Raw genomic sequence first — 24,857 nt, 5'->3', positions numbered from 1 at the left:
TTGAGAAGGCTGAACTTTTAAATTCCTATTTTGCATCTGTTTTCTCTCAGAAAGGAAATGTAACATCAACTGCTATTCACTGTCCTATTAAGGGAATAGAAGAATCCAGGATATCTATAAACAGAAAGATAGTGAGGAAACACTTAGCTAACCTAAATGTATTCAAGTCTCCAGGTCCAGATGAATTACACCCCAGAGTACTGAAGGAGATAGCAGAAGATATTTTTGAACCCCTCTCCATAATCTTTGAAAATTCTTGGAGAACAGGAGAAGTGCCAGAAGACTGGAGAAGAGCAAATGTTGTTCCTATCTTCAAAAAGGGGAAGAAGGTGGACCCAGGCAACTATAGGCCGGTGAGTCTGACTTCTATACCAGGAAAGATCTTTGAACAAATTATTAAACAACATGTATGTCAATACCTGGATAAGAATGAAGTGATTAAACAGAGTCAGCATGGGTTTGTAACTAATAAGTCATGTCAGACTAATTTAATTTCCTTCTATGATGGTATTACTGATTGGGTGGATCAAGGAAATGCTGTAGATATAGTATATCTTGACTTCAGCAAAGCATTTGACAAAGTCTCTCATACAATCCTTATTGAAAAAATGACTAAGTATGGAATGGACAAGGCAACTGTTAGGTGGATTCATAACTGGCTTAGTGATCGGACCCAAAGAGTGGTCGTAAATGGCTGCACATCCAGTTGGAAGAATGTCTCAAGTGGGGTACCACAGGGCTCTGTCCTGGGCCCTGTATTGTTCAACATCTTTATCAACGATTTAGATGAAGGAATTGAGGGTAAACTGATTAAATTTGCTGATGACACAAAGCTAGGAGGGATAGCTAATACTAGAGAAGAGAGAGAGAGGATTCAAAAAGATTTAAATAAACTGGAGAAGTGGGCAGCAACTAACAGAATGGTTTTTAACAGGGAGAAATGCAAAGTACTACATCTGGGCAATAAAAATGAAAAAAGCATATATAGAATGGGAGGAATAGGGCTAAGTGACAGCACATGTGAAAAAGACTTGGGTATACTAATAGATCGCAGACTGAATATGAGTCAACAGTGTGATGCAGCAGCAAAAAAGGCAAATGCAATTCTAGGATGTATTAACAGAAGCATACAGTCTAGATCACGTGAAGTAATTATTTCCCTCTACTCCTCTTTGGTCAGACCTCATCTGGAATATTGTGTCCAATTTTGGGCACCACATTTTAAAAAAGACATCAACAAACTGGAGCAAGTTCAGAAAAGAGCGACCAGAATGGTGACCGGTCTGCAAACCCTGTCTTATGAGGAAAGGTTGCAGGATTTGGGAATGTTTAGTTTGCAAAAGAGAAGACTGAGAGGAGACTTAATAGCTGTCTACAAATATCTAAAGGGCTGTCACATTGTAGAAGGATCAACTTTATTCTCATTTGCAAAAGGAAAGACTAGAAGCAATGGGATGAAGCTGAATGGGAGGAGACACAGATTAGATATTAGAAAAAACTTTTTGACAGTTAGAGTGATCAATGAGTGGAACAGGCTGCCACGAGAAGTGTTGAGTTCTCCTTCAATGGAAGTCTTCAAACAGAGGCTGGACAGACATCTAACTGGGATGATTTAGCGAATCCTGCTTTGAGCAGGGGGTTGGACCAGATGGCCCAGGAGGTCCCTTCCAACTCTACGATTCTATGATTCTATGATTCTATGATTCTATGAACACAGGGACTTGAGGTGAACAGGCCTGTTGGAGCTCTGCTGCAGTGGAAGAGGGGCTTGCTTTGGATTTTCTAACCAACAAAGGTTCCTCCTGAGCTGTTGTCTTGCGGGGTCTGCTTGACCTGGGCTTGTCAAACACATCTCCAGTCTCTTCGAATCTTTTTTTAATTCTTTGTACTTGATGCTGAGGCACATTAAAGGTACCAGCCACCTCTGCAGTGGATCTGGTCTTCAGCCTCTTGATAATCCAGGCTTTGGTCACAGGGTGGATTTTTGGCATGTTGTCAGAGCTCAAGCTGTAGCTCAACTGAAGGTCTGGAGTGCTGGGTTTCTTTTTATACACACCCACTAATTAACTGATCATTTACTGAGCACAGGTGAGGAATGGATGTAAACTAGCATTGGGTGCATTATATGACCAGGCGACAAAACTTTTGTCTTGCCAAAATCTGACCATTCTGTGTCTATTAAATGATCAATATTTCTGCATTGATGGCAATTTATTTTCTTAACATAAACCACATTTCTGAGGGTTTCAGCTTTCAAAAGAATAATTTATACAACCAATGGATGAATTTAACATCAGGTTACATGCTTTTATTTACATAACATGGATAAGCGACATAACTTCTGTCAGGGAGTATATTTTGTAATTTTTCTGGCACAAGAAAAGTTGCTTGTTTCATAAAGGCAGACAATTTGTGCCACAATATCTGTCGTACATAAAATCACTCCAGGAGTGGACCATTGGAGTACTTTTGCTCCAAATTTTCAACTTTTTAAAAGTTGCTATTGATCAATCAGATGAAAACTTTAGAGGCCCAGTGTAAGAATATAAGTGCTCAGTGAACAATTACTTTTTAATTTTTCATATGAGACTACAAACCAAAGCTAAATCGCCCATAGAAAAATAAAAAGCTAGTACAATTTTACAAAAGTAATTAATGACCCTTCATCTCTAGTTGTGCCTCCTTCAATTATTTCTTGGGCATTAATCAGACATCTATAGTTCAATGCGTACCTGATGCTTTCTCCTACATGATGACAGCGACTTTTTTTTGCGTTTGACCATATATTTTGAGTTTTTGAGCTATATATTTTGAGTTTGACCTTATGTTTTGCTTACACCTGCCCCACCAAGGGACCCTCTATTGGATTACCATTCTAAGGTGATAAAATGGACCACCATGGCAATGTCAACTCGAGGAAAATACTACCTGAAAGAAACAATGAAGCTTAAGAAACAGCCTTTTTGGTAGACACAAGCAGGTAGACTGGAATATGAGCCATAATAAATATTTCTGGGTATGGGACCCAAAAAAAACCTAGTAAGACATCAGCCATGCTACTTATCAGTTCCCTACATGTTAGATATCTCGTTCATGTTTATTTCACCATCACCTATGGCACTGCTAGACATGCCATATTCCGTAGAACCCAACTATTTTGGACAGAGGATGACGCGGCATGAGTAATTACTATCCAATAAAGTGAACTAAAGAAAACGGTTGAGAACCTTTCTCTGCAGGGAATAAATATCTCTCATTCTTCTACTCTGGAGTATATGGGGCCCAAGTGTTGGACCCCAAAAGGACTCCTTTATATATACAAAATATGCCAGGCAGCATGAATTAGTCACTTACTAGATGATATTTGACTCTGAAATGCTGCTGCAAATGCATTTAAGAGCCAGCAGAGCTCGGGACCAAGCTGCATGGGTGACTAATCGGACAGGTGGGGTCCTAGCTGCTTCTTTCCGCCCACTGCCAGTCACTGACAGGTTTCTTCCTATGCACACACACACAGAGAGACCCATCACTCGAGGTAACAAGTGGGGAAAAGCCACCAGAGATCCACCTGTCCTACAAGTCTGCGATCCCTTGCAGTATGTATCAGCTGTCCCTTTAACCAGTGCTTATGCTCAGCATTAATGACTACTGTATATTCCCATACAAGATACAGCAATAGTGCTAACAAGGACCCTTTTTAAAAATATTTATAACATTTCCTGGGTCTGCTTTATTTCGAATTTCACTAGAGTCAATGGTCATTTGGAAAATTCATTAATTATGTAATTAAAATCTTATGGGACGTAACATATTAAGCATTAACCTAGGAACTTTTTTTTTGCTTTGATGGACAATTATCTTTAGCCAGTGAATGCGTAAACAAAAAAAAGTATTGAAATGTGAAAATGATTTCAAAATTCAATAAAAGTACGGTATATATTTAAGATATTACATTACCAGAACCAAAAAGAGATATAACAGTACAAGCTGTCCTCGATGTACAGTTCTTTGAATGTTTGCCTTATGAACAGAACCATGAAAGTGTCCCCTCTATTTATAAGTCTCAGCCAAAACTAAGATAGCTTCATATTACAAGAGGGGTAATTCTCCTGGGTTGTGCTGTAGTCTATCGGCCCATAGTGTAACCGAGTAAGGTCAAATTGTCTTGGTTGCAAGATTTAGACCCCCACACACTTATCCCCTTCATGCCGGAGCGCTTTTTCGTTTTGGCGTTTCTGTTTTTCACTCCCCTTCTTCCCAGAGCCATAACTTTTTTATTTTTCAATCAATATGGCCATGTGAGGGCTTATTTTTTGTGAGACAAGTTGTACTTTTGAGCAACACCATTGCTTTTACCATATCATGTACTCAAAAACGGGGAAAAAATTCCAAGTGTGGTGTAATTGCAAAAAAAAGTGCAATCCCACACTTGTTTTTTGGGCTTTTTTTTCACCATGTTCACTAAATGCTAAAACTGACCAGCCATTATGATTCTCTAGTTCATTACGAGTTTATAGACACCAAACATGTCTAGTTTAATTTTTTAATGATACCCAAAGCATCTCCATTTTTCGTGATCTCGGGTTGGATGAGGGCTTATTTTTTTGCGCACAGAGCTGATGTTTAATGATACCATTTTGGTGCAGATACAATCTTTTGATCATCCTTTATTGCATTTTAACGCAGTGTAGAGGCGACCAAAAAATGTAATTCTGGCGTTTTGAATATTTTTTTTAGTGATCAGGTTAATCCTTCTTTTTTATTGATTGGGCAATTCTGAATGCGGCGATACTAAATATGTTTGTTTGATTTTTTTATTGTTTTATTTTAAATGGGGTAAAAGGGGTGTGATTTGAACTTTTGTATTTTTGTATTTTTTTTTTTTTTTACTTTTGGCATGCTTCAACAGCCTCCATGGGAGACTAGAAGCTGCCATAGCCTGATCAGCTCTGCTACATAAAGGCAATGCTCAGATCACCTCTATGTAGCAGAATGACAGCATTGCTATGAGCGCTGACCACTGGGTAGCGCTCATAGCAATCCAGCACCAACAACCATAGAGGTCTCAAGGAGATATGGAGCTGACATGTCCCAGCTCTGAGGTGGGCTCACTGCCGGAGCCCATTTCAAAGGGGGAGATGTGACATGCGCCGTACTAGTACGGCGCATGTCGCAAGGGGTTAAGCACGGTTTCCAACTTCTTTGCCCTATTTGTAAACATTTTTTAAGGTGTCTGTGATTTTTTTTAAGCTGAAGAAATTTATACAAATTATTCTGACTGTAATTCTCATTATATTACAGTTTGCATTGATTGCAGCTGATGTCTTCATGCCAGAATTATGGACTATAGACAAATATTATTTATAATCTTAATGTTTTGTTATGTTTTACCAATGTGTCTGTAAAAAATATTGTCTGTCGTAATTTTTTGATGAGGTAAGAAAAAAATCAAGTTGGCAACCTTGACCCAAAGCCATTGTGATTCAAGCAAGCCAAAGCAGAGTTGGTAGAGGTCAGTGTTGACCCATCTTTAGTTCTCTTGAACCATGGAGAAGAGAGGTCTGGGTCTTAGTCTCACATTAAAGACATCTGGATGGGATCCAAGGCAAGGGGTAACGTTTCTCCTTGCAGAGACTGACATGTCAAGCCTGACATGCAAAGGTGAGGAGACTTTTAGGATATTGAATGCCCCTTCTTGAAAATATGCAAATTGTCTCTTCTCTAATGAGAGGCAGTACCCCCAAAGCAGAGACTCTGCAAATTGAGAATTTGCTTTTGGCTTTTATCTGAAGTCATTGTACCAAGGCTCGTTAGAGGGTCGATATTGATGTTTAAGATTGCTACTTCCTATAGGTGGCACTAGAGTTGTAGTCCTCTTTCTCTCTGAAAATACAATTTGCAGACATCTGGATGAGACCTATATAACCTATCAAAAACCAGGAGAAAGAATGGAGTCAAAGGTGATAAGATATATAAAAGAGTAACAAACTTTATTCAATATTAGACATATAAAGTCACACATAAAGAGTCACAGTACTCGATACAATCCAAGAACAGTACAGATACAGAAAAGGAAGAAGGACTATCACATAGGATATCCCCTTGATAAAGCGGCGTTGTGAGCCAGCGAAACGCGCGTCGGGGCGGACACTTGGACGGGGGACCTCTTTACAACTCTCACCTAACCCTGGTAAGCCCCTCTGTTGTTTCTACTACTTTTGATGGGAATTTTCCCTGGCGCTATGATGAGTCTCAGCATTGGTTCTACTACCGGGGGTTAACCACAATGGGATTCTTTACCTTTCTTATTTGATATCCTAGTTTTTGATATGTTTATTGGAGTTGGTGCAGTTTTTGCATTAGGACAGTTCACCACTGTGTGAATCTGTTCCTATTTTTGTGTTGATTTAACATGCAGGTGGAGGTGTTTTCACTATATGTAACCTAGTCTGACCAAAATCAGTCTTAAACTATATCTGGATATTGTAGTTGCTTAAACTCCTCAACCTCCAGAATAATGGAGCTTGACATTAAAGGTTTCTACTTCTAGTCAGAATTAAAGTGCATTTCCTTATAAAAAAGAATTGGAAACCTGGATGGATACTTTATAAGAACTGAACAGCAAGTTGTTCTTCTTAAAAATGCCATGCTCACTCATGCATTATCATCTCAACTTGCGCTTCCATTAATATGTTGACTACATAAAATTCTCTGTCTATCCATCCACAATTTTCTCATTTCTATGTTAGTAATAACAGCAGACATTCTGTGGCATGTCATGACCGCAGTGCATAAGGCCAGATCCACACAGTATCATTCATTTTGTATTACTTTTAATCATACCAAATTTGAAGTTCTATCCCCTTAAAGATAAAAATATTCTTCATTATTTTTCCCCCTCGCTGTTCAAGAGCCATACTTTTTTTTTTACTTTTCCATTGAAATAGTCATTTGAGCACTTGACTTTTGTGGAGCATTTTATAATTTTCAATGGCAACATTTAATATTTTACGATATAATTTACTGTAAAATGGGTAAAAAAAAATGCAAACCAGTTAGAATTATAAAAAAAAAAGAAACAATTCCAATATATACATTTTTTTCATATATTTATTTTTTATGACATTCACTTTGTGAACAAGACCTGTTAACTTTATTCTACATGTCAATACGGTTTTGATGATACCAAATATATATAGATTTATTTTTTACCATTTTTTCATTAAATTTTTTTTTTTGCAAGTTGAAGTAATCGAAAACAGCAAATTTACCATTTCAGATTTGTATCTTCTGTGTTGCTATTAAAACCATATGGGATATATATTTTGATATTGCATTAGTTAGGACAATTTTGCACGCAGCGATTTAATTTTTTTTTCCAGATTTTAGATTTTGCAATTCACATTTCAGGAAAAAGGGAAGTGACTTAAGTTTTTTTATATTGTTTTATTATTTTATAAAAAATAAAATATTTTTAAATCCTTTTTCATTTTCTTAATTATCCCCCAATCTCTTAATCATTTATATAATAAAATATATTAATGAATTAGACACTTCAGCTTTTAATAAGGTCCTAGCTGCCATGACAAAGCCTTTGGCACACGGCAATCATGTCTCTGGGATTCCTGAGGGGTAATTGAAGACACACACCCTGTTTCTTGACTCTTAGGGTATGTGCACACGTTGCAGAAAATTTCTGCACAAAAACCTGAATTCTTTCCCAGAAACCGCACCTATTTTTCCGCGGTGGTTTTGATGCGTTTTTGATGTGTTTTTTTACCGCAGCGGTTTCTAAAAGCATGGGAGAAGCCTAAACCGCGGAAAAAACTGCAAAATTAGTGCATGCTGCGTTTTTACCGCGAAAAAAACGCATCAATGTGCACACAAAGTGCAAAATGCATAGAAATGACTGTGCAGCTTATTTTTAGCGGTTTTATAGCGGTTTTATAGTGAAAACCGCGGTAAAAAACGCTAAAGAAAAACGCTGTGTGTGAACACAGCCTTAAGGCTGTTTAACGCTTAACGCGTTAACGCTTAACGCGTTTTTTCCGCGTTTCCGCGGCGGTTTTAACCGCGCGATTTTGCCGCGAAAAATAAGCATCCCATGCATTCCTATGGGATTCCGCAATGCTGTGCTAATGCTGCGGTTTTTACCGCGGCGGAATCGCTTTGCGGTAAAAAACGCAGCATTCTCATTAATTTGCGGAATCGCGGCGATCCCACACCCATAGGAATAAATTGTTCCGCTTACTTCCCGCATGTGGCTGTGCACACCATGCGGAAAGTAAGCAGAACATTTGCGGAGGGTACCCATGGTCCGGAGGAGAGGAGACTGTCCTCCGGGCTTTGGGTACCATATCCCTGTAAAAAATAGAATTTAAAATAAAAAATATTGTTATTCTCACCCTCTGACGTCCCGTGCAGCCTTCCCGCCTCTCTCCACGCATCCGTTCCCAGTAAGCCTTTGCGAAAATGCCCGCGATGACGTCCGTTCTCGCGGGATCGCGAAGTCTCGCGGTCATTCGCGCGATGTCATCGCGAATAACCGCGAGACGTCGCGATCCCGCGAGAACGGACGTCATCGCAGGCATTTTCGCAAAGGATTACTGGGAACGGATGCGCGGGACGTCGGAGGGTAAAAATAACACCATTTTTTATTTTTTTTTTACATTCTATCTTTTACTACTGATGCTGCATAGGCGGCCTCAGTAGTAAAAAGTTGGTCACACTCGTCAAGCACTATGTTTGACGAGTGTGACCAACCTGTCAATCAGTTTTCCAAGCGATGCTACAGATCGCTTGGAAAACGCTAGCATTTTGCAAGCTAAATACGCTTGCAAAATGCTAGTTTTTCCGCGGGAAAATAGCGGGAATTTAAAATGCGATTTTCCCGCGAACTGGAATTCCGGAATTCTTGCGGTAATTTCCGCGAGAGTTCTGCTACGTGTGCACTTAGCCTAAATGTCACTGCATTGTTGGCAATTGTATCGAAGAGTTTAAACTAGCTTCAATCACAGCAATCACTCTGCGTATCATCTATATAGGGTATGTCCCCGTGCTGTATGGAGCAGTCTCATCTCCTGAGCCTGTTCTGTACATGCAGTGCGTCCTTGGATGGTGGATATCATCAAGGGGATAAAAGGATGTGTAAAATATCATCTATTATGAATCACACAAAATAAAATACAGTAAAGCCATATGTTAATACACATGACTTTTTGATTAGCCTTCACATCCAATTTTTTAATGCTGCAGTTTCCGTTATTCAAGTTGATGGGAAAAAGCCACTGTGAAAGCATGCAGATTTTGGCTGCCTTGTGTGAATAAGATATTTCCATGCCAAAGCCACAAAAGCTAAGTATGTGTGAAGTATCCTAACGGTTACTATTTTCAGTTCCAAAGAGACACTGATGAGTCTTTTAAAAATATTTTTCTGCATCCTGTCCTTGCTTTGTTGGAAAATATGTAAGGTTCGACCAGGGTGGTAGTCGTGACTGAGGACTTCTGCTTCATCGCACCCTGGCCTCCCCTCACATAGACAAAGTGTCCCTTAGTCAGCATACCTGTGTCCTCAGGTCCAGCATCATCAGGTTTTCTTCTGCGCCACTGAAGGCTGTCTGCAGATGATTTCACAAGAATAGAGACACAGTCCAACTCAACTTGAAACTGAACATCTTTACTGTTTCCATTTCTCAGCACATCCAAGTATTTCACAGCATTAACCACAGGTTGCACATCACATGTTCCTTCATCTTTCCCTGCACTACTTGCCTTGTCCTCCAGTACATTATGGGGTAGTAGCGCCTTTGGCGGTACCGCAGCATTCTCCTTGTCCAGACTCACTGTATTTGGGGATCCCCTCGTCTGTTTCGCCCTGGATCGAAGGGCATCAGCCCACGCAATGACCTGCCACATGTTGGACAATCTGCACCCTGTACTCTTCCCGGACCACTTTCTTCTTCCAAACTGCTACAACACTGATACTTAATACTGTAGTTCTGTCCTTAGGATCCCTGGATGGCTGGGGTTCACTGCTTCTTTGATGATACAGGCCTGCTGTGGCATCCTTGGCCTATAAACCATGTGGACAGTTCAGGCACCCGGGCCCTTCTGACTCTACCTCAACATTTCTCCTTCCTTACCACACAGCAGCCCCTCCTACAGTTTGGCTATTCACATGCTGGTTTCTTATTCTTACTATATTATGAACTCTATGCCCCCACGTAGTGGCCAATATTATAACTGCACTTACCCTGTACATAGAAGCACAAAGGAACAAGCAATCCAATATGCACTTTAGCAAGAAATGGTAATACACATACTTGTGTAGCAGTACCATTGTATAGTAACATAGTAACAAATATACATACACTGATAATACACCCTGACATACGGTACAAGGACGAATGAGAAAGGCAGAGGCATTGCAGTATTATAATATACCCCTTACAAGAACAGAAAATGCGAGTGTCACTTCAAAAATAGATCATGGTACAGATGTCTGAGAGAGGAATGCACAAATGTGGAGCTGCCGTACAGACTCAGGCATTCGGTTTCTTATTCATCGGAAATGTAGTTACAAAATCAATTTTAATTGCCGATTTACTTTTCACTTTACAGCATGAGGATCTCCAGCACAAAACTGATGGAAAAACCACCCAAACTGGAAACTCTTCATCTCAGATGGTAAAAATTATTATATTGAACATGAGTACATTAGAACTACAAGATTTCTTATAGTTGATATTGTCACTGCTTCTTGCACCCATGAAAGGATTAATTTTGATTTAACATGGAACATGACAATAGGGATTGTCAATTATGAATTATGAACCACAGAAAATTGAGAGGTCATGGAAGGTAAAGCGTACAGCAGCTAATGGTCTTTGAAGACACATGCACAAGTTGCCCATAGAAGGTGTAGTGAATAGACTCTTCTGGCCTGCATACAGTTGTGGACAAAAGTATTGACACCCCTCAATTCTGTCACATAATACTCAGTTTATTCCTGAAAATAATTGCAAGCACAAATTCTTTGGTATTATTATCTTCATTTAATTTGTCTTAAGTGAAAAAACACAAAAGAGAATGAAGCAAAAAGCAAAACATTGATAATTTCACACAAAACTCCCAAAATGGGCCAGACAAAAGTATTGGCACCCTCAGCCTAATACTTGGTTGCACAACCTTTAGCCAAAATAACTGCGACCAACCGCTTCCGGTAACCATCAATGAGTTTCTTACAATGCTCTGCTGGAATTTTAGACCATTCTTCTTTGGCAAACTGCTCCAGGTCCCTGATATTTGAAGGGTGCCTTCTCCAAACTGCCATTTTTAGATCTCTCCACCGGTGTTCTATGGGATTCAGGTCTGGACTCATTGCTGGCCACCTTAGAAGTGTCCAGTGCTTTCTCTCAAACCATTTTCTAGTGCTTTTTGAAGTGTGTTTTGGGTCATTGGCCTGCTGGAAGACCCATGACCTCTGAGGGAGACCCAGCTTTCTCACACTGGGCCCTACATTATGCTGCAAAATTTGTTGGTAGTCTTCTGACTTCATAATGCCATGCACACGGTCAAGCAGTCCAGTGCCAGAGGCAGCAAAGCAACCCCAAAACATCAGGGAACCTCCGCCATGTTTGACTGTAGGGACCGTGTTCTTTTCTTTGAATGCCTCTTTTTTTCTCCTGTAAACTCTATGTTGATGTCTTTGCCCAAAGAGCTCTACTTTTGTCTCATCTGACCAGAGAACATTCTTCCAAAACATTTTAGGCTTTTTCAGGTAAGTTTTGACAAACTCCAGCCTGGCTTTTTTATGTCTCGGGGTAAGAAGTGGGGTCTTCCTGGGTCTCCTACCATACAGTCCCTTTTCATTCAGACGCCGACGGATAGTACGGGTTGACACTGTTGTACCCTCGGACTGCAGGGCAGCTTGAACTTGTTTGGATGTTAGTCGAGGTTCTTTATCCAACATCCGCACAATCTTGCGTTGAAATCTCTTGTCAATTTTTCTTTTCCGTCCACATCTAGGGAGGTTAGCCACAGTTCCATGGGCTTTAAACTTCTTGATGACACTGCGCACGGTAGACACAGGAACATTCAGGTCTTTGGAGATGGACTTGTAGCCTTGAGATTACTCATGCTTCCTCACAATTTGGTTTCTCAAGTCCTCAGACAGTTCTTTGGTCTTCTTTCTTTTCTCCATGCTCAATGTGGTACACACAAGGACACAGGACAGAGGCTGAGTCAAGTTTAATCCATGTCAACTGGCTGCAAGTGTGATTTAGTTATTGCCAACACCTGTTAGGTGCCACAGGTAAGTTACAGGTGCTGTTAGTTACACAAATTAGCGAAGCATCACATGATTTTTCGAACAGTGCCAATACTTTTGTCCACCCTCTTTTTTATGTTTGGTGTGGAATTATATCCAATTTGGCTTTAGGACAATTCTTTTTGTGTTTTTTCATTTAAGACAAATTAAATGAAGATAATAATACCAAAGAATTTGTGTTTGCAATCATTTTCAGGAAGAAACTGAGTATTATCTGACAGAATTGCAGGGGTGTCAATACTTTTGGCCACAACTGTAAATACACATTCCCAAAAAAAGAAATGGGCTTCCTCGGGGGGGCAAAACGCGCGTCGGGGCTGCTACAGGACACACGCTGCAAGTTTAATAAGGGTAAGACGTGCTTTTCTCTAATAGTAGTGCCTCTCCATTTGGGATACAGATGTTTGTGATAGCTGCTCAATTATACTGGAGAACACTCTGAACCGTTCCCTTCTTTTTGCACGTTATATGCACAAAGCACTTTTTTACCTATTTTTTGTGCAAATCTTCACTGAGGCTTGCTAATTTTGCCCATGCTGTTACAACAGTGTTTTTGTCCTTGTTCATACATGAGCATTGAGTCTGTATATTATGTAAATTATGTCTATTATGTGGTTAATAACATTTTGTGACATTTTTACACTATTTTGGACATTTTACTCCGTGATTCTTGTGTAGGATTAATGTTATAATATTAGCTGAGTGAATCAGTTACACATTTCAGTTTTATGAACAACAACAGGCACATTTTCTTCTGAGAGTAAATACGCAGACTTACAGCCCAAGACATAAATATATTTTGACACAAATGCAGAATTGAAAACTTTAGAAAACTTTGTTTTAAATAGCAAAATACTGAGGATACTCACAGCCAAAGGAAGTTTCATCGGACCTTGCCCAAAGATCAGACCCAGCTACTGTTTCTCCAACATGACCATATGGAGAAGACTCTAGAGCCAACAAAGAACGCTTCAGATCACAAGATCGGTAGCGCAATAAATAAATTAAAGGTAAGTACAAGTAATTTATTAATGTCACATATCTTGATTTATCTTGGGTTCTAAGTAAAGATGGTTACTGAGGATGGATGTTATAATAGTATGATAATAAAACAGTCGTTATGATTAGAGATGAGCAAATCAATTCATAACAAATCAACTTTATTACAAATTTCTCAAAAATTCATATTTGACAGAATCCAAATTTTGGGGGATTTAATGCATATGACTGCTGGATTCTTTTTTTAAGGCTGGGAAAGGGTTAAATTAAAAAACACTCTATACTCACTTTTCCTCACATGTTTTTACGCCGCCTCCACCGTTCACAACACAGCTCCCCAGTCTTCTGTGCTGAGTCTGTGACTAGCCTTATGTCATCACATAGGGGCAATGCACGTTATGACATACATTACCGCCCACAATCCATGTAGCTACATAAGTCAGTGTCAATTTGCAGCCTATATTTGGCTTTAGGGGTTTGTCCAGTTTTAGAGTGACTGGAGACTTGTAGTCTATCTTACTGCAGACATGTGAGTCCTCACATGGCACCCGATGTGAGGATTCTCTGGGGCTGGCAGCCGGAACGGGGGCATACTTCTCGCCATATTCCAACTAGACTGTGCCTGACCTAGCACAATACACTTGCATTGAGTGAGGCTGCGCACATCTAGTTGGCACGAGATCACATATATGCAAATTACATACTTGTGGTCACGCGCTCGCTGCTCCCGGCGCAGGAGAAATCTCACAGTACATGACGTGTGAGGGTTCAAAAGTATACAGTCTCATAGAGTGACTTCATACTTGGACGTTAATGCCAGACAACCCCACTTAAGCGATCATAGTGGGGGGTGCACATCATGACTAGTTGGCCAGTCAGAGATCTCAGGTTGGCCTCAGCACTGGAATGGAGTGACGAAAGAACCGAAGATTGATTTTTGTATTATTTTCTAAGCCTTTCCCTTGATTTATGGCAATTGTGGCAATTTAGATTCAGAATTATTCAAACCAAATCAAATCTGCCTCAATGAAATTTCACTAGATTGGCTCATCGCTAATTAAAATTAACAGAAACATTTAGGATGGTCTTCTGCAGTCATTATGCTAATGTATTTAGAAAAAAATGGACACCATTCCAGTCTCTTACATCAATAACCCTAATATTATTATTGCTCAGATGATTAAATCAAAATTACTCAAACTTCGATGATATTTCAGATGTCAGAAAAGAAAAACCCAAATGTTGACCAGACCAATCTTAAATGGACCGGCTTTGTACAGCAAGCACATTCCAGACTTGGGTCTGGGAGCAGTTCTAGTCCATGTACGCCAGCCTTACCTAGAGCCATTTTGGAGGTAAGTTCATTTTATAAGTACATGCAATATAATATGTATGCATATAATATATACATGTATATAACTTTATGTAGAGTTAATGTATAACTTTAATGTTCTACAACATATTTGTTTGTAAATGGTTAAAGAGTGCCATTTTAAGTTTTATGTGCTTCTTTTTCCTCTTATATTGAACTTTCACTTTCAATCCAAGGGTAAAATCTGAATTCACTGAAGATGGATTTTCTCATTACTGAGATAGGAGTTGACAGTTGGGGTTTATAAAATTATTTGGAGACTAGATGGTGGCCCGATTCTAACGCATCGGGTATTCTAGAATATGGCCAATTCACATCCCATAGAATATTCCCCATATGCTGCCCCATAGAATATGCCCCCATATGCTGCTCCATAGAATATGCCTCCATATGCTGCTCCTTAGACTATGCCCCCATATGCTGCTCCATAGAATATGCCCCCATATTCTGCTCGATAGAATATACCCCCATATGCTGCCCCATAGAATATGCCCCCATAAGCTGCTCCATAGAATATGCCCCATATGCTGCTCCATAGAATATGCCCCCATATGCTGCTCCTTAGACTATGCCCCCATATGATGCCCCCATATGCTGCTCCATAGAATATGCCCCATATTCTGCTCCATAGAATATGCCCCCATATGCTGCTCCATAGAATATGCCCCCATATGCTGCTCCATAGAATATGCCCCCATATGCTGCTCCATAGAATATGCCCCCATATGCTGCTCCATAGAATATGCCCCCATATGCTGCTCCATAGAATATGCCCCCATATGCTGCTCCATAGAATATGCCCCCATATGCTGCCCCATAGAATATGCCCCCATATGCTGCCCCATAGATTATGCCCCCATATGCTGCTCCATAGAATATGCCTCCATATGCAGCTCCATAGACAAATCCCCCATATGCTGCTCCATAGAATATGCCCCATATTCTGCTCCATAGAATATACCCCATATGCTGCCCCATAGAATATGCCCCCATGTGCTTCTCCATAGATTATGCCCCCATATGCTGCCCCATAGAATATGCCCCCATATACTTCCCCATAGAATATGCCCCCATATGCTGCTCCATAGAATATGCTGCTCCATAGACAAATCCCCCATATGCTGCTCCATAGACTATGCCCCCATATGCTGCCCCATAGAATATGCCCCCATATGCTGCCCCATAGAATATGCCCCCATATACTTCCCCATAGAATATGCCCCCATATGCTTCTCCATAGATTATGCCCCCATATGCTGCTCCATAGAATATGCCGCTCCATAGACAAATCCCCCATATGCTGCCCCATAGAATATGCCCCCATATGCTGCTCCATAGAATATGCCTCCATATGCTGCTCCTTAGACTATGCCCCCATATGCTGCTCCATAGAATATGCCCCCATATTCTGCTCGATAGAATATACCCCCATATGCTGCCCCATAGAATATGCCCCCATAAGCTGCTCCATAGAATATGCCCCATATGCTGCTCCATAGAATATGCCCCCATATGCTGCTCCTTAGACTATGCCCCCATATGATGCCCCCATATGCTGCTCCATAGAATATGCCCCATATTCTGCTCCATAGAATATGCCCCCATATGCTGCTCCATAGAATATGCCCCCATATGCTGCTCCATAGAATATGCCCCCATATGCTGCTCCATAGAATATGCCCCCATATGCTGCTCCATAGAATATGCCCCCATATGCTGCTCCATAGAATATGCCCCCATATGCTGCTCCATAGAATATGCCCCCATATGCTGCCCCATAGAATATGCCCCCATATGCTGCTCCATAGAATATGCCTCCATATGCAGCTCCATAGACAAATCCCCCATATGCTGCTCCATAGAATATGCCCCATATTCTGCTCCATAGAATATACCCCATATGCTGCCCCATAGAATATGCCCCCATGTGCTTCTCCATAGATTATGCCCCCATATGCTGCCCCATAGAATATGCCCCCATATACTTCCCCATAGAATATGCCCTCATATGCTTCTCCATAGATTATGCCCCCATATGCTGCTCCATAGAATATGCCGCTCCATAGACAAATCCCCCATATGCTGCTCCATAGACTATGCCCCCATATGCTGCCCCATAGAATATGCCCCCATATGCTGCCCCATAGAATATGCCCCCATATACTTCCCCATAGAATATGCCCCCATATGCTTCTCCATAGATTATGCCCCCATATGCTGCTCCATAGAATATGCCGCTCCATAGACAAATCCCCCATATGCTGCTCCATAGACTATGCCCCCATGTACTGCCCCATAGAATATGCCCCCATATGCTACTGCTGCAAAAAAAATGCCATACTCACTTCTCCTGCTCAGGACCCGGCACCTGAGATATTCATCTGTCCCCCGGTCCATAGCTGCTCACCGCTGTCTGCCACGTCGTCTGTCAGTGACGTTCAGGTAGCAGAGGGCACGGCACCCACTAACCACGTCACTGCGCCCTCTGCTGGCTAAACGTCACAGACAGAGGACACAGCAGACAGCAGTGAGTGAGCAGCGATGGACCGGGGGAAAGGTGAATATCGCTATACCTACCCCTTCTGGCGCGGTCTCTGCAGCCCAGTTTCTCCATGGTCTCCCTTCCTGCCTTCAACGGTCACGTGATACCACTCATTACACTCATGAATATGCACATATTCATGAGTTTAATGAGCGGTACCACGTCACCGCTGAAGGCAGGAAGGGAGACCATGGAGAAGTGGGGGGGCTGCAGAAACCGCACCGGGGGGGTAAGAATGATCTGTGACATCCCCGCTCTTCCTCCCCAGAGATGAGCCGCGGCAACCGTTGGGAGATCAGCGGCTGGCGCCGCTGATCTCCCGGCGGTAGCGGTGGCGTGCGTCCTTCGAATTCTGGACTGCGCCTGCGCAGTGTGCCTGCCGCTGATAGGCCACCGCCGGCCTCGACCAATCAGCGATGCGGGAATTCAGTTACAGACAGACAGACATGATAAGACGATTATATATATAGATGTGAGGGAGGAGCTAGAAACAGACAGTCATTCTGCTGCAAGTTAGTCTAAAAAGGCAGTTCTCCATAGAACTTTTTAAGCACCAATTGTCATCTCCTATCTCAGTAATTGAAAAAATCTGTGTTCACTGTAAGACAGATTCAAGATTTTCACCCATTAATTAAGAGTTATGAGAATGAAAGATCAATCCTGGAGGAGAAAGAAGACCAATCCTCTGATAAAATATGTTACAAAGTTTTTTTTTTTATCTTCACATTTTATTATATTGTGATTTAAATAAAAAAAGATAGGAATTGCTGGCATATTATTAGGAAATGCCATTAATGTCAAATTGGTTTGGATAGAGCTCCAGTGATTGTTAGAATGACGGTACTACAGCCTCTTTCGCATTTTTTCCGCCATCGACAGGTTTTTTTGTGCCTGAAATTAGGACCCAGTTGTATTGCTCCCATCAGTATGTAAAATATCAGTGTAAAAAGAGGAAGTGCCCAACATCTGTTCTTGTTTGTGTCCTTAGGCTTCGAGGGCATCAAGTACAAGATTAGATCACCCCTGGGAGCTGCTGTACTTTTGGCTTTTCAATGTTCTTCTCTTAGACACTGATAGAGAAAATAGTTAATATTATTAATATGTATAGCTCCTAAACTCCAGAGAGGCGAGCTGGAGAAGGTCTCTTCATTCAGTGCTGTCTCCTGCGATCCAGCATTATTATTTCATCCGTGTGTTTCTTTTCTCTCTTAAACAAAGAATGAAAATCTCCGCTCCAGTAGAGACAATCACTACAGCAGCTCCCTCTCCGACATGATCATAAGTCCTCTGTCCCCCGGAAAAGATGATGTGTTTTGGGGTTCGGTCCAAGGCGAAGAACAGCCACCTAAGGTAGATGGGAGTTGTATAAATAATTGTTTTATATTCTATTTATTTCAAACATTTGATTTACAGTTTCTTTTTCATTTTTAGTAAAGGAGTATTACGGCCCTGACTGTATATTATATACAGTGACGGCTTACTACCAAAGACGTATCTAAAGGTCCAATATCTGTAATCAAAAATACACCACGACCAGTATTAATCAGAGACCGGCGTCAGGATTATGAACACGTATAATTTATTCTAAAACCCTATGGTATTTCAAGAAAAACACAGCTGAGAGTTTGGCTGAGGACAAAGTGGCAAGTTCAAGGGGCACAATATATCCCCACAAGCTTTGCCCGGGCTCCCAACAACACTGGCAGGTCTCTCACTATACACACACATTACTTGCCCAGCAATTTTGGAAACTTCCATAGAAGTCAATTGATTCTCCATTGACAATGTAAAGGGGCACAAGAGATTTCTTCTGTTGGAACTTGCATGTATTTTAATAATGGACGAGCATGGGAAGTTCTTTCTTTTCATTTGTATGGGAGGCCCAAGATTTACCACTCCATTTTTTTCCACCACCTGTTATGGAGAAATGACCGTGTGGTTCTCTCCTTATGTATGGAAAATCCCAAAATAGCTGAAAATGCTTTGCATTCTGTGTATATGCCATAAATATCCCAGATATAAATAACCCTTTAAGTAACAAGAATTTCTTAAATGGATAGATATACATTGTGTTCATACAATATCCTTAGAAATAACCAGTTTCCCCATTATTTTATTCCCACTACTACGATTTTTTTTCTATTAATATTTCTTTTAAATCCTTTACACTGTTCCAGAGATATGGGCCTTTTTTTATTAAGTCTGCCTCATATGCTAATTTGTATGTTTTGTCAAAGGGGTGTTGCTCACGTGATAACTATGCAGATCTGTCTAAAGTTATGCCCCAGAGAATCCTGCAAGCAACACCTCCTTGTAAACACCATAATAATTTGCATGTTTTAAGGCAATTAAAAAGCATAAAAGGCTCATGAATCTGGAACTGTACGGCATGGAAGATTTAAAAAACAACTGAATACTTAGAGACTAGATTGAGTGATGGAAATAAAATAAGAGGTAAAATAAGGCATTTTTAACCTGGTGAGAGGACCCCTTCTGGTTTGGTTCCCAGGATGAGGTTTTGGTTAGTTTCTGACACTGCGTAGTTTATCGTCAAAGCCAAGTACCATGGAGTATTAAAAAAGAGCAGCTACAGTGGGGCAAAAAAGTATTTAGTCAGTCAGCAATAGTGCAAGTTCCACCACTTAAAAAGATGAGAGGCATCTGTAATTTACATCATAGGTAGACCTCAACTATGGGAGACAAACTGAGAAAAAAAAATCCAGAAAATCACATTGTCTGGTTTTTTTTCATTTTATTTGCATATTATGGTGGAAAATAAGTATTTGGTCAGAAACAAAATTTCATCTCAATACTTTGTGATATATCCTTTGTTGGCAATGACAGAGGTCAAACGTTTTCTGTAAGTCTTCACAAGGTTGCCACACACTGTTGTTGGTATGTTGGCCCATTCCTCCATGCAGATCTCCTCTAGAGCAGTGATGTTTTTGGCTTTTCGCTTGGCAACACGGACTTTCAACTCCCTCCAAAGGTTTTCTATAGGGTTGAGATCTGGAGACTGGCTAGGCCACTCCAGGACCTTGAAATGCTTCTTACGAAGCCACTCCTTCGTTGCCCTGGCGGTGTGCTTTGGATCATTGTCATGTTGAAAGACCCAGCCACGTTTCATCTTCAATGCCCTTGCTGATGGAAGGAGGTTTGCACTCAAAATCTCACGATACATGGCCCCATTCATTCTTTCATGTACCCGGATCAGTCGTCCTGGCCCCTTTGCAGAGAAACAGCCCCAAAGCATGATGTTTCCATCACCATGCTTTACAGTAGGTATGGTGTTTGATGGATGCAACTCAGTATTCTTTTTCCTCCAAACACGACAAGTTGTGTTTCTACCAAACAGTTCCAGTTTGGTTTCATCAGACCATAGGACATTCTCCCAAAACTCCTCTGGATCATCCAAATGCTCTCTAGCAAACTTCAGACGGGCCCGGACATGTACAGGCTTAAGCAGTGGGACACGTCTGGCACTGCAGGATCTGAGTCCATGGTGGCGTAGTGTGTTACTTATGGTAGGCCTTGTTACATTGGTCCCAGCTCTCTGCAGTTCATTCACTAGGTCCCCCCGCGTGGTTCTGGGATTTTTTCTCACCGTTCTTGTGATCATTCTGACCCCACGGGGTGGGATTTTGCGTGGAGCACCAGATCGAGGGAGATTATCAGTGGTCTTGTATGTCTTCCATTTTCTAATTATCGCTCCCACAGTTGATTTCTTCACTCCAAGCTGGTTGGCTATTGCAGATTCAGGCTTCCCAGCCTGGTGCAGGGCTACAATTTTGTTTCTGGTGTCCTTTGACAGCTCTTTGGTCTTCACCATAGTGGAGTTTGGAGTCAGACTGTTTGAGGGTGTGCACAGGTGTCTTTTTATACTGATAACAAGTTTAAACAGGTGCCATTACTACAGGTAATGAGTGGAGGAAAGAGGAGACTCTTAAAGAAGAAGTTACAGGTCTGTGAGAGCCAGAAATCTTGATTGCTTGTTTCTGACCAAATACTTATTTTCCACCATAATATGCAAATAAAATGAAAAAAAAACAGACAATGTGATTTTCTGGATTTTTTTTTCTCAGTTTGTCTCCCATAGTTGAGGTCTACCTATGATGTAAATTACAGACGCCTCTCATCTTTTTAAGTGGTGGAACTTGCACTATTGCTGACTGACTAAATACTTTTTTGCCCCACTGTACATCTAACGCATGAGATACCAACAAGAGACAAAAGAGTAAGCTAATTTAGCTAATAGGTGCAGAAATGCTGCAGAAAATCTGCAACATCAAACTCCTCACCAAATACGGTACTCATGGTGGGAAAATTTGGAAAAGTAGATATAGAAAAACTAGTGTATAGGAAGAGTGGAGCAGTTTTTTTTTTCAATGCATCTTGGTTCTTATAGAAAACTGCTCTCTTCTGTAGAAACCTCTATTGGTGTTTTCTATTTTAAGATGCAATAACAGAGGTGCCTACACATTACACCAACAGGAACTTTTATAAAATTCCATTTTAAATCCATAGACATTAATATGAAGTTGTTTTCCTCTGGTGATTTTTTCCTCATTCTTCTAGGAGAGCATTTGTAGAGTTAAACATTGAGGTTAGACAAGAGGGCCTAGTTCACAATCTCTATTCTAGTACATGTCAAAGGAGTTTATGGGGTTAAGGTCAGAGTTCTCTTCGGCCACTCGTTTTCCTGCAGTAAACTCACCCAACCATGCCTTTACAGACTTTACTTTACACAGTTTCATGACCTTGACACAATCCTCTGCACAATATGATAGATCCACACAGTATAACGGCCCTCCATACATAATAATGGCTCAAATAGAACCCTTCAGACAGTATTATTGACCCCACACAACCCTCCACACTGTGTAAAGGCCTGCACACAGTATGATGGCCTCAACTAGCCCTCCAAACAGTATAATTGACCTCATATAGCCCTCCAAAACTGTCTAAATAGTATAATGGCCCCACATAACTGACTGACTAAATAGTATAATAGCCCCCACAAGGTCCTCCAAATAGTATAATAGCCTTTACATAGCCCTCCAAATAGTATAATGGCCTCCACATAGCCCTCCAAATAGTATAACGGCCCTCATATATCCCTCCAAACAGTATAATTGGTTTAAAAAATATATACCTCTTCCTGTTCTCCTGTTGCTCTGATCTCTGCAAGATTGTGGTTTGAAGCTCTGCACAGCAGGCGGCATGTAGCAAGGTCATTACGCCTACACGTCATTATGCCTACACATCATTGCGGCTACTGTGCTAAGAAGTCAGAGCTCAGACGCACAGGGAGAATGATGGAGGAGGGAGTTGACGGCTCCCTGTTTCGTCATTGCTTTCAACTGTTGAAAGTGTGATGACGGTAAGGGCCCAATACCGACACTCCTCATCCCCCAACTCAGAGGCCCCTTAGCAGTCACGCCTGCGTCTATTAGCTGTACGATACTGCTCCAGGTGATGTTGGATTCTTTAGGAGAGAACAGAATTCATGAACTTGTTACATAGCCATTCTTTCACAAATATTGGTAATGGCAGACAGAATGGCAAGGAGACGGATTTTATACAGCTGTGGCAATAGCAAAGAATATGAAACATGAATTCGATGATTAAGAAGTAATTCCCAGTACTAATGTCCATATAGACTACTTCTACTTACATGTATGCTAAATAGTATTCTAGGTTCAGTGTCTTGAACTTATGTAGACCAGTAGACAGCACCACTACAGTTGGTCTTGCTTGAGATTACTAAAACCAGAGTCAACTTTCCAGAAAACTACTGGAATGGAAACTATTCTGTACAGAACGACTGTGAAACTAAATGTATGAATTCATGTGCAGAGAATTTTGATGATGCCCCAGATTTTTGAGTATAATATACCTAGAAAAAAAATATGATATATATATATATATTCATTTGCTGATATTATGTTTGCAAAAGTTAGTATATTTTGTTAGCCTGACTAAACACGGAAATAAATCTTTGTGACAGTGTCTAAGTATCTCTAAAATTCAGCCATGCGTTGCAAATGATGTTTTCAAACCTATTAGAACTTCAGAACTCTACAAACAAACTGGAGCAGAGAGTAGCTGAGGAACAGAGGCTGCTCTGTGAACATGATCTACACAGCCGCATCTCAGAGATAGCAAGAGCAGCTCTTCATGGCTCTCAAGAAAAATAAATTAACCATAAGACGTCTGATGTTGTTAACTCTCTGGTAGCCAATGATCATAAGTTCTATGGTTATGATCATATTCATAGAGCACATTCATTCCTCTCGTCAGCTCCTAAGGCAAGTGCTCTGCATAAAAACTTACAGGGTGTAATGAGGGGAACTGGATTATAATGGATTATAACTGGTCCAAAGTCAAGAATAGATAAATAGGATGTAAGAAGTGATGATAATATAAAAAAAACAGAGATAGAATACATACAATTCATACGTCATTATTGTAGGTATACTTAAAGGGGTCTTCTAATTTAAGATATTTGTGCCATAGCTACAGGATACCCCATAAATGTCTGATACATGAGGGACCATCTATGAAAAACAAGTCCTTCATCCTCTGTCAATGAAAATCTGGCAAAGCATGCATAGATCTGTACAAAAGATCAAACTACTGATATGCTGTGTCTCCAAGTTATAGACTTAGGGGAGGATGCACAGTAAACCGCGCACCACTCATTCACTGACATCCTGCTCTGTACTATGTGTGTGCACAGCAGGATGGCAGTCAAAGAGTAGCAGAAGTGCTAACAGTGCACTCACTATGTACTGAGCGCTGACTAATGACAGCCCCTGCGCAGTCCTGATGAATGGAAGAGAGCGGCTGCAGGAGAATAAAATGTCAGTTTCTCCCTGCAGCTGCCATTCCAGTTAGGCTCCTACATATGTTTAACATGTTACAAATGCAGCCAATTTTGCTTTTTTGGACTTTTAGTTTCTTCCCCTTCATCAAAGAGTTATAACTTTATTTTTTCATCAAAATAGCCATATAGAACTTGTTATTTTTTGCAGGAAAAGTTGTAGTTTTGATGGACACTATTCATTTCACTATACATGTTATTGAGAAATGGGAAAACAATTTAAAATGAGGTGAAATGGTGATCAAAAACAATTGTGTCATCGTTTTCCGAGTTAGTTTTCACAGAATTACGTATCTGTGTGGTAAAATTAACCTGGCAACATGATTGTAAAAGGTCAGTATGATTACAAAGTGTCATATACAAATATAGATACAGTGGGTGAAATAAGTATTGAGCATGTCACCAATTTTCTAAGTAAATATGTTTGTAAAGCTGCCATTGACATGAAATTCTCCCCAGATGTCGGTAACAACCCATCCAATCCACACAGGGAAATAAATCAAACTATAGATTCCCATAAGTTAGGTTATGTGTAATAATGATAAATGACACAGGGAAAAAGTGTGGAACACACTTACTGAAATGTATTTAATACTTTGTAAAAAAAAAAAAAAAAAGCCTTTGTTGGTGACGACAGCTTCAAGATGCCTCATGCATGGAGAAACTAGTCACATGCATTGCTCAGATGTGATTGGCCCATTGTTCCAGACACATTCTGTTAGGGCTGGTGGAA

General features: G+C 40.6%; 1 protein-coding gene across 1 annotated transcript in view; it reads left to right on the top strand.

The window, feature by feature from the left end:
• NRK (Nik related kinase) overlaps positions 1-24,857 on the top strand; it is a 427,476-nt gene that overhangs the window by 240,457 nt on the left and 162,162 nt on the right. The window contains exons 14-17 of the mRNA XM_073543628.1: positions 10,621-10,686; positions 13,177-13,338; positions 14,545-14,682; positions 18,460-18,591. Coding sequence (XP_073399729.1) covers positions 10,621-10,686; positions 13,177-13,338; positions 14,545-14,682; positions 18,460-18,591 — 498 coding nt within the window. The remainder of the gene's footprint in view (positions 1-10,620; positions 10,687-13,176; positions 13,339-14,544; positions 14,683-18,459; positions 18,592-24,857) is intronic.

The sequence above is a fragment of the Dendrobates tinctorius genome, unplaced genomic scaffold (genome assembly GCF_039654945.1).
Source record: "Dendrobates tinctorius isolate UK_male_01 unplaced genomic scaffold, ASM3965494v1 ptg000133l, whole genome shotgun sequence".
In the NCBI taxonomy this organism is placed as follows: Eukaryota; Metazoa; Chordata; class Amphibia; order Anura; family Dendrobatidae; genus Dendrobates; species Dendrobates tinctorius.
The sequence above is the reverse complement of the archived record's forward strand: the minus strand, read 5'-3'. Positions and strand labels throughout refer to the sequence as shown.